This window comes from Zingiber officinale, chromosome 9B (genome assembly GCF_018446385.1).
Source record: "Zingiber officinale cultivar Zhangliang chromosome 9B, Zo_v1.1, whole genome shotgun sequence".
Taxonomy (NCBI): domain Eukaryota; kingdom Viridiplantae; phylum Streptophyta; class Magnoliopsida; order Zingiberales; family Zingiberaceae; genus Zingiber; species Zingiber officinale.
Window position 1 is genome coordinate 101043374 of NC_056003.1, and position 11421 is coordinate 101054794.

The window sequence follows — 11421 nt, forward strand, 5'->3', positions numbered from 1 at the left end:
TTATTTAATATATAATAAAAATAAAGATAAATAAATGAATAACGAGATGATCACCGTAGTCTGCTCCGCCACCAAAAAATGAGAATCAAACTAAAATATTTTCTTCGATTTCGTTGAATTCATGGCTGATCGGTAATTTTGCTTTTCACCAACGAATCGAGGATTAAAAAAAAACTTGATCAATTATTTTTTATTGAGATTTTAAAGAAAATAATTTATAAAAAAAAATTGTGAGGAATCAGAAATGCACAGATCAAAACCTCGTCGGTCAGCCGTCGTCTCGACCTAGCAACACGGATCCGGCGGCGATTCCCAGTCTGCACTCCGTCCGAGGCAGAGGAAAGAATGGCATCTTCCGGCACCAGCATCGCCGTCGCAGAGGCTGTCTGGGAGCAGATCAAATCCTCCCGCTCAGGTCTTTCTTCTGCGTCTCTTTCCTCGACCGATCCAGCGTTCTTCGCTTCTCACCCCCTCTTTTCTTCCATGACCACCAGCGTCCGACGATCACCTTTCCATGTGAGGCACACCCTCTTTCTCCTCTCCTGCCTATCTCTCCCCCTCTTCTCTCATTTCTTCTCTGCCGCCGTCCAGATTGCACTTCCTCTTCGGCAAGAACTTGGAGCGCGCCACTAGGATCGTCGACCAGGGAGGCGTCCGGAAGTTGTCAGCCACGCCCAGCCGCCGGTCCCTCTTCTTGGTCCATTCCCGCGCTCTCTCATTTCCTCCTCCTACTGAAATGCTCCTGCTTTTGCTTTTGCTTTTGCTATTGCTATTGCTAACCACATTGGGAGACGGGGCGTTTCAGGTAGTCGGGGAGTCAAGGAAGAAAGAGGAGTACATCTGCTTCCCGGAGCACCACTGCACTTGCTATTCCTTCTTCTACGACGTTGTCAATCGGGGGGAGCAGCTCTGCGTAAGCTCCCTCCCTTCTAGTTCAATTGCGTTTTCGATTCGCTCGATTCTCATGGTTGTAGCCGTCGTTGCCAGTGTAAGCATCAGATAGCTGCTCGGTTAGCGGAAGCTGTTGGCCAGCTCGAGGAGATGGAGGTGTCTGATGAGCAGTTGGCGGTGATGCTATCAAAGCTCTGATTCAAAGAAGTGGAACCCCATCTGATTAGTTAGTTATCTTGTGTGCTTCCCCTTTGTGTTTTCTAAGATGTTCATGTTATTTGAACTTGGTTTGGATCCAAACATACATTAGACATGGTTATTTCTAAGATTAGATTTCTATACATGATCAACAGTGATGTTAGGTGTTCGAGTATTGATATTGGGACGCAGATACAAAGGAAGTAGATAGATAAAAAGTTCAGTTTTCATAAAAGAAACTCACTGAAATGAGTGGTGTGTTCATCTAAGTTAGCATATATATATATAACAGTAGGTAAAGATAGAAGACAAATAAAGCTTATTTTATAAAATAATTCAAAATTATTTTGCATGGAACTACATGATCCACGTACAAAATTAAAGATTTTATCATACCGACTAGCTGTAATCAAGATGATGAACACACCATTCAATTTCAATCTATAAAAAGGTTCATAGATAAGTATTTTCCATAACACACCTTTGAAAGCAAAAGAACTTTTTAGCAAGTGCTTGCTTAATTGAATTCCATCGACAAGTCCCTCCAAAAGTCAATTAGATAGAAGCAGGAAGACGGAATTATTGATGCAAGTCTACCACTTGTGATATCGGAAATTCTTATTAGTTTCCCTTATGGCGTGGAACAGCAAACACCTGTTTAGTTGGAAGGCAAAGTTGAAAAGGACTTTGTGGCATAATTTAGCATCTCAAGACTCTGTCTTGTAATTGTGTCTTTCAGATGACATAATTGAAGCGAACAACAAAATCTCCATATGATCTATCTTTGTGATTCTTTATATCTGTAGTTATCTCTGTTTGGGAATCAGGTGGGTCCTCCACTGCATTATCTTCAAGCTGGCACCATTATTGTTGCACTTTTGTTGATGTGGTTAAAGTAAGTTTTTGCAACTCTTCGCATTGAGTTGAGTTCCACATCCATCCCATTCAAAGGCCTCATGAGGCCATAATAAACAAGGTCAGCTCAAATTTGATAAGAAAAAAGAGAGGAGATTTGATTAGGACAGATTCAGGTGAGTGGAAGTGTGAAATCAATGGTTCTGGTTCGTTCTCTAGCACTTGCTAACTACGACTAGTTCCATATTCTCACACACATGAAGGACCACAAGAACAACAAAACATGAAACGGCTGCGACCAAAGGGAATAATTACCATTGACTTCACTTGAAAGATTGGTGGCATAACTCTACTTTCTCTGTGCTTGCTGATGACACAAGCCACCATGACAGTTGAAGTTACAACACAAGGAATCATCAGTCTTTAAAACTGCTTCCTCTCTTTAGTTCAAACCACATGTTAAATTATGATGTGATCCGACTGCCAGAGAGATTTGAGTTGATCTGAATTAACAACATGTCAATGAATTCCCATGAGGATTAATGCAGCACCAAATACAATTTTCTCAAGTGCTAAGAAGAAACCAGGGATCAAGTTGCAGATTGTCGCCGAGGTGGGGCACCGAGGGGACTACAAAGTGGATCGTGAACATGTCCACATCTCCAAATACGAGCAAATGAATTGTGGAAGTGAAATCATGTCCCTTATCTATAGCGATCAGATTGTCTGACTCATCAATCCAATACCACAACTTCTATTCCACAAGGGAACAACAACGGGAAGCCTGGCATCAAGCTCCAGCAAAACCAACAGTGAATGCTTGGTATTTTCAGGCGAGCCAAGTTTCCCATTGTCCTGTTAACAGTGATAGTCCACCCAAACAATACAAAGTACAAGTGGTTCGGAAAGCACGACAACTTGGACATCCTCCACTACCTAAAGTGCTGGGAAGTCTCGTTGGAACTCATCCAGCCAAATACTCCACTAAGGAAGAACAATAGTAAATCGTGATTAATGCAGCACCCAACTCTTGTAATCTTTATTGCCATTATTGATACTTATGTGGGCCGTGGGGACTATAAAGATGCAAAAGAAACGATGATAGCAATGTATGACATCTCCACTCAGCTTAATACTTTCATGGAAACTCGAATGCAGCTGCAGAAATATCCTTCTCCTGGCGCAGACATGCAAAAATACAAGAAACGAGACTTCATTATGCATGTATTGGCCAGCTACTAGAGAATGATGGGAACAGAGGTCTTACATACTAATAATGATCGAATAACTTTTTACTCGCAACGACTTTGTTCCCAAAAAACTTCTCATCGACATAGAGCCTACCTAAGTACTTACAGTTTCGTAGAAGAACCATGGAAGGTGGACATGGAGTAGTAAAGAAACAAAAAAAAACCAAGGGAATCCTGAAAATTGGTCTTGGCAAATAGTAAATAACACAGGAATTTGCTGCTTCAGCAAGCACCAGAATACAGGTCCCTATTTTTTAATTTTTTTTTGAAATTAATAATAATAAATAACAGCAAAAGTATCCATTTCCACTTCCATTTCTACTGAAGAATTTCCCTTGAAGTTATTACTACTACATACTTTTTCTGCTTCTTTTTAAGGGAAACCAGCATAATACCAACATACGCTGTGCAACTTCCCATCCTTGTTTTTCCACCGGCCCTCTTCTGTCTTCTCTCTTGTAGATATTGTCGATCGCATGGAGGGAAAAGAAGACTCAGACGATCAAAAGCAAGCACAACAAGCCGTTGATCCTGGCAGCAGGAGCAATTTCAACGAGGAACGGCAACCATGGTTGAATCTTACGCTTGGTGGGATCACCTCATCAGCTGCTGGAAGCTCTCCTAGCGCGCAGTGCAAAATGCAAAGCCGCAAGATGTTCTCGTGCAACTTCTGCATGAAAAAGTTCTGCAGCTCACAGGCTTTGGGAGGTCACCAGAATGCACACAAGAGAGAGAGGGGTGTCACGAGGAGACCTCAGCAGTCCCAGAAAACGACGATAGGATTTCCCCTCTATGCATCTGCTCATAAATCTCTGCCAGTTCAATCCCACTCAGTCGCGCACGAGCAACATGCTGAGGGAGGCTTGCCTACGATCGCAAGATGTCGTCAAATGAACTCTGACACCGAAGCGACAAGGGTTCCGTTTGCGCTTGATCAAGTTAGAGGATCGACATGGCCTGGGAGCTTTCAGAAGAATTCTCAGCCTACAGGGTGTCCATCAGAACAAGAAAAACTTGATCTGAGTCTCAAGCTTTGATGAGTTTGACAGTCTCATGGCTTCCCAAAAGCAGGCTACTTTTGAACTTTGTCCAGTGTATTTTACCCTCATCAAACTTATTTTTGCCTCCGCTCACCAATAAACTCGATCTACGAGTCAAATAAAAGGTAGCATCGCAAAGAAGAAATATATACTTGGGGATCGTTTCATGGAGAGAATTGTTCTTGCACTTGCCAATACATGTCCGCTGAGTCCCAATTCTCCCCGTCGATCAAGGTCATATATCCATGGACGATGTGCCCTTCACTATTCAGCTTCATAGGTAATACTCTACTTCTAGTTCTCCTGAAGAAATTAAGAGTATTGATTCGTGCAAAGCTTGTAGAAAACAAATAAATTGGAAAGCAGAAGCACCAGAAGAAACAAATTTTAAGTATGGATAATCAATTGGTCATTAAATAGCTGTCTTTTGTTTGAATAGAACGTTGAAGCTGGCTTCCAGCTACCAAAAGTAAGTGCTATCATTTTAAACCAGTTGTCTGTTTCAGGTTTTTAGATAAAGATTCACAAGCTTGTTAAGTTGCAGAGGCTGAGATTGTTTATCTCTTCGTGTAAATTTTTTTTTTACAAAACTACTTCTAGTTGATATATTCAGTTAGCACCAAAATCAGTAGTACGAATTGACTAGGTAGGAACGAGGTAGTTCCTAGGTTTTGTTGTCCAATAGTTTCCCTATGCATTTCAACTTCGACTTTGATAAGAATTTTCAATGAACATGCATGAAAGCTGCAAATGAAGGAAGAAAAGAAGAAAAAGAATTCCTTGCTCCAACGCGAAAGAAACACCATATTATCAAGAATTTAACCAGCAACTTTTATAAGAAACAAAACAAATTTTTTTTCTCAAGCCCTTCATTCATGATCAGCTACATTTCTAAAAGCTTAGACATGTTTTTCTTTTCCCAAAATATATGAAGAAGAAAAACTTGAATCTTTAAAAAACCAACTTTAATAAACAAGTGGTACACTATGATTTCACATGGTTATTGATACAGCGAATAAAGTGGGCCTCCGAGTCGGATTAAAGTCAAGAAAACTGACTAATGTGGTAGTCAAAGTTAAAGAAGAATTAACACTCGGGACTAGTACGGTCGCACGGTTCGGCTAAATAGTAAGCCGAGCAGATATTTTGTCCAATCGGATACCGAGTCCCCTCCCCGGCCCGATTAAATCCCGAGTCATTTCAGTTCAATTCATAACTAAGTCAGAGCCAACCTTAGTACGAATGGACCTTAGTCCAACCTGCCTACATGCCCAGCTTACATCAGTCCGACCTCAGATCCGATCAGATCTCCAGACTCAATTCTCCTGGGCACGACTCCCAACCTACATTCGTTCGACCCTAGAGCCGGTTGGACCTCCAGACTTAGTTTTCATGTGCGTGACTCCCAACTTACATCTGTTCGGCCCCAGAGCTGTTCAGACCTCCAAACTTAGTTCTCTTGGGCACGACTCCCAGCCTACATCTATCTGGCCCCAGAGTCAGTTGGACCTACGAAGCCAACTCCCTACTTCTCAGGAGCGCGACTCCTAGTAATACGCTATTATTAATGTTGATTATGAAAGTGATGTGACGCCCGTTCTGCAAAGAAAAAGAAGAAGTCCCAGAAAATGAGTTAGAATAACGGCCAGGGAAGTCCCCGACGAAGCTACTCCGACGCACAACCAAGGAAGCCCCTAACGAAGCAACTCTGACGCTTAAGTCAGTTCTTTATGAAAAAGAGAGTAGTTATTGGAAATTAGGGTTTTGGAAGTATGTCTATGCATACCTTTGCTCATGAGAATCGACTACTTTTTATAGGGCCAGACCTCTCCAGCACGTTCTCCTCACGTCCCTTCGTTTCTCGTTATCGTAGCAACATTGCCTGAAATAAATATCCATTGCGCCCCATTTATGTCAGAGTTAATAGTTATGTTTTTCACCATTCTCATAATAATGGCTACATGATTTATTATCCTCCAGGAATATCATAATGCTTCGTTGCTCTAATTCTTGATAGCTGGGACCGTTTTAGTTTAGTTTGAGGGAGCCTGAAACGTGAGTCAAGAGTCAAGAGTCAATAGTAAGTAATCAGTAGTCTGGCTAACCCGGAGTCAGGAGCAGCTGGGAATCGGCGACCGAGGGTCACTGGAAGTCAGGAGTCGCTAGGAGTTAGCCATCAAGAGTCGCTTGGAGTCGGGACTCGGGAGTCGTTGGAAATTAAGAGTCGAGAGCCAGGAGTAGTTGGGAATTGGCCACCGAGGGTCGCTGAGAGTCGGGAGTTAAAAGTCGGGAGTTGGGAGTCATCCCTTATTGATCCCGCATGTCATGGCTAGATTGCCTTTCTTGGACACATAGCATTGAGGAAATACCCTGGCATTACTAATCCCCCCTTTAAGTCTAGTCGAAGGAGGTGCTAGTCTAATTGATTGGACTGTAGCATTATACGACCAGCCTCAGTTCGGTCCGTTATACACGTGGACAAAAAAATCTTTAGCTCATCTTTAATGAGATCCTCGCTTTAATTATTAACATGCCTCTTAAATGTCGAGAATGCCTTGTCAGCCTTGACTTTCAATCCCAAATAATACCTTTATCTCCAAGGTTATATCAAATTAATGTGATGTGACCTTTGGCGAAGAAGAGACCGCATATCTTCAATATAATGATTATGTCATTCTCATAATGTGAGTTCAATCAAACGGCTGATAGCATTTCATTACTCCTTTCCTGATCCAGATCCAAAGGTTCTGATTAAATGCTAACCGATATAAATATAGTGTAAAAGCTCTTACCATTTTATACAACCCTGCTCTTGTGTCCGCCGACTTTCCTCTTTGCTTCCATTTGCATTTTCATATAGGATTAAATTCCTAGCTTTTTTCATCGTTCGAAAGTTCACCGGCCCGCTTTTAGTTCTTCATTATCGTTCTTGTGATGGGGTAAGGTCTTCCTCCTTATCCATTCCTTAGTACTGATATGTAGAGTCTAGTTTTAGTAATGCATCCTTAGATCACCTGAAAACCACCTACGGGATTCTAGATAACCACGCCTTAATACTTCCTAATGGTAATGATCAACTCGACCGCCCACTACCAGGTGAGTCACCTTCTTCCGCAGCCACCATATAAGCGTACTACGTTTCCCCGTTCATCTTTTTTACTCTGACATATCGCAGTATTTTCGCATTCCCTTCTCCCAGTTAGGGTGTAACTCCTTCCACATCTTGACTAGAATATTTATTTTGTTCCGTTTATATCGTATACCTTTGAGCGCTCGTCTTTTCCACTATTATTTTATCTTAAGAAGATAGAAGATGACATATTTTTCTTCTCCTCTTGAGTGGATCAAGGTCTACTCAAGAACTTTCTCACTTCTCATGAAAGGTGGAAACCTCAATTTTTCTTCATTCGACCTCCTTTCCCATGTATTGGCCAAGTTGTTAGCAACGAGATTTATCTACCCCTCTTCCTATAAGAGATAATCACATAGTACAAGGCTACTTTTGTGTTTCTGTGCAACTTAAAGACATGAAGTTCAACAATATTTCTCTACTCAAGGAGGGGTTGCTACATATATTTGGGCTGAGCCCTCTTCCAACTCCTCTTCGACTATCTTTTGGTATCATTCTGTTCCTTTCCTTAACTCTTGTTTCCTAAATATTAACAATCCGCAAGTGTACAAATATGTCGTCAGTAATAAAGAAAGATATCGTATCCACATGGACTGATATAAGCACTAAAGATATCTCAACACGAATTAGCTAAACAACTAATCAATTGATTTATGAAAACTACTGCAACTAATGAAAAGTAAAGAATAGAAATAAAAAAATAGAATCAAGAATAAGGACTTAATAAAGGATATTCTAAGAGTTTTGGTTTCTTTGTAATGTTATTCAATGTAGATGATCTACCAAATCGTATTCCTCAATTGCCCATCATTTGTAGAAGGTTGTCGGTTCTCTCTTACAATAGACAAACGACCTAGGACTGAAATCTATACCTAAATGTGATCAATTAGGAATGATTCCTATGTTGTCCTGCCTATCACGTGCGTCCCTCGGAAAATCAACATAGAAATTCATTACTTTTCAACTCATCAAGATGTGAAAGATTAATGCATCCAATCTATCATATCGCCTTGAATGCCCTTATTTCACCCTCAAGATCATCTCTCAATTGTCCTTACACGGGCTTGTCTATCACGAACGTCCCTCGGATAATCGAGTGAGGAATCACCTCTACAAGATTCACAAGATACCCAAACATTCAATCAAGTATGGTAATTAAGCACAATCACAACAATCCACACAAGATAAGAGTTTACATCAAATTCACATTACAAATACTCCTTCCATCCTAGAACATAGAGATCTAATCCATAGAATAAGAAAAGAAATCCAAAGACAAGAAGAATACAAGCATCTTGATCCCAAATCCAAGAAGATAAAGGAAGAACCATTTTCGGATCCAATCCTTGTTCGCCGGAGTCGATTTGTTGAAGATCCGCCCTTAGATCGCCGAAAAATCCCTCCAAGAAGGTGGAGGAACGTCCCAAATCTTGATTTCTTCCAAAAGGGAGATTCCCCTTTTCAAATGAGGAAGAAACCCTTATATAGAGTTGGGGTTTGGGCGCCACACGGCCCCGAGACACGGTCGTGTGAAGCTCACACGGCCTGATCCATTCCCTTCACTGCCCAGGTGACACGACCGTGTGATGTTCACACGGCCATGACATGCTCTGCCACTGCCCCCTTGCACGGTGGTGTAGATCTACACGGCCTACACTGCCTCTGGCTCTGGAACTCCTGCACGACCGTGTCTGGGACACGACCAGGGCTTTCTTGGCTTCTGAAAATGTTGCACGGCCGTGTAAATCTACACGGTCATGTAAATCTACACGGCCATGGCATGCTCTGCCACTGCCCCCTTGCACGGCCGTGTAGATCTACACGGCCTGCACTGCCTCTGGCTCTGGAACTCCTGCACGGCCGTGTCTGGGACACGACCAGGGCTTTCTTGGCTTATGAAAATCTACACGGCCATGTAAATCTACACGGCCATGTACTGCTTCAGCTCTGGTAGGCTTGCACGACCGTGCCTGGGACACGACCATGTACTGCTTTGGCTCTGTAAATGCGACATGGCCATGCCATGGGCATGTGGTTCTCACACACCCCTTGCATGGCCCTTTGCACACCCCTTGCATGGCCCTTGCACACCTCTTGTCACGACCCTTGTTATAACTCTAAATGGCTATGTTTTATTGCATCGTCTTTTCCACCATCAATATGGGGTTTTCTCTAGTTGAAGTCTTCATCAAAGTTGTAGATCTTGAAGTTATCTATAAATTGGTATAAAGAACAGCCCAAAACTCCAACTGAACACCAAGTTATGATCATTTTACTATTGGTTTGTAGTGTTGAAAGTTCCACACAGCCTTCGCATGGTCGTGTGACATTCACACGGCCTCAACACACCCCCAACATGGCCTCCACATGGCCAGAACCTGCAAGGACTTAGTTTTTACATGCCCGTGACACTCTGGAAGCTCTAAACTTCATTTAAGCTCCGTTTTTGTTCTAAATCATGTCCTAATTAATCAAAACAAGCAAAGAGCAGATCTCTGAACAAAATATAATGGAAGTATGACATTACAATGAAATAGGGTGCAATAAACATAGATTATGCTAATAAAATACAAATAAATGTGCGTCAAAGCATGCATAAAAGTGTATATAATCTACGCACATCATTAACTGAAAATACTTCGTTTATTCTAACTAGGCTACTCTGATAAAGGCCTCATTTGAGAGTGCCCTCAGAATGATTGCCGCTGAATTAGAGGCACAGGGTGTCGAGATTGTTAATCTGACCAAGACAGGAATTGATGTAGATGTCGCACCTACCCCCACACCCGTCGTCACAATCATCCCTCCTTCAGCTTTGATTAAGGTTGCTCCAACACCCCTCGAAGGGGATACCTCTATGCCTTCAGCCCTTCTTCTAGAGTTGGTTCCTCCTGCAAATCCTGATCCAATGTTATCCAGCGAGTCTGGACCCCTCTCCGCATAAGTCGAAAGAGATATTGTTTTCCTTATATTACTCAACCCTCTTCCCTAGCTCGGACTACACCATTCTCTCACTCCCAGACTTCCCGAGTTGAGGCTAGGCCAGTCGGTCCTATGACCTTATCAGTGCAACCTAGGCTCTCCACTATCATTTCGGCAAAGAGATAAGGCGCTAGTACTTCTCACCCTTGTTGGGCATGCCATCTCTCCCGTACATGAGGGCACTAACCCTAGTGGGGTAAGGGTCTCCTCAAGACCTCAAGGCCCCGAGAACTTTCAATATGTAGTGACTTTTGATGGTCCCATGCCTAGGTGGTGGATAGATAGTGAGGCTACCGCTGAGAGCATTTCTTATAGGAACCTGGTCACGACCTACTAAATATTCGGGTTGATCACATGTCTCGATTGGTTATTTTTAGCTAACGGTTACTCTAGTGGTGGCAAGACCGCCGTGAGCTTCAAGCCCAGGTGGATGATTTGAAAGCTCAACTTGCGGCCTCCAAAGCAGACGCTATTACATCTCAAGGAAGGTTATCTCGCCTAATAGAGCTGGAAGAGAACCCTAAATCTACTCTATCCAAAATTTGTCAACTTCAATCAAACCTCGCTAAGGAAAAGTCGAATAGGTTATGAGCTCAGCATGAGGCAAGCCAACCATAGGTATAAATTGGCACCCTCCAAACTCAGGCTAAGACTTTGGAGCCGGGGAAGAAAAAACAACAGAGAGCGATAAATAAGTTGATACTCCTAGTGGTCGAGAAACAAGACAAACTGATGGCAACAACAACGGATGTCAACAATGCCAAGGAGGGGTTGGAGGTCTGCCAAAAGAGACTAAATCTACAAGGTGTGGAACTGACTGCAACACAAGAGAAAGGTAAATTGAATAATGCTCTGGCCGAGGGCCGTTTGTGCGAATGAGAATTGGCCTCCAATGAAGTCAAGGAAACCCTGGCGAGAGTGAGAGCAAGCCGCGAGGAGCCCTAGAGTTTACCCACCGGGCGACACAATTCGCCCAAGGAATGGTCGAAAAATAACTTCTCGGTCTAAATAATGCTCGTTCTAAGGCTTAAGCTCATCAAATAGAAATTGTTACCTTAACCATTTCCAAGCAAAG

The 11421-nt window shown here is 42.5% G+C and overlaps 2 protein-coding genes across 2 annotated transcripts; both read left to right on the forward strand.

The window, feature by feature from the left end:
* Positions 1–215: 215 nt before the first annotated feature.
* LOC122024337 (zinc finger SWIM domain-containing protein 7-like) lies at positions 216–1210 on the forward strand. Its single transcript, XM_042582950.1, has 5 exons — positions 216–415; positions 495–516; positions 592–697; positions 806–913; positions 988–1210. Exons 1-5 carry the CDS (start codon positions 346–348, stop codon positions 1087–1089), a joined length of 408 nt encoding a protein of 135 aa, XP_042438884.1. The 5' UTR covers positions 216–345; the 3' UTR covers positions 1090–1210.
* A 2298-nt stretch (positions 1211–3508) lies between these two features.
* Positions 3509–4962, forward strand: LOC122025516 (zinc finger protein 4-like). Its single transcript, XM_042584327.1, has one exon. The coding sequence runs from the start codon at positions 3671–3673 to the stop codon at positions 4229–4231; it is 561 nt and encodes a 186-aa protein (XP_042440261.1). The 5' UTR covers positions 3509–3670; the 3' UTR covers positions 4232–4962.
* The last annotated feature ends 6459 nt before the right edge of the window (positions 4963–11421 follow it).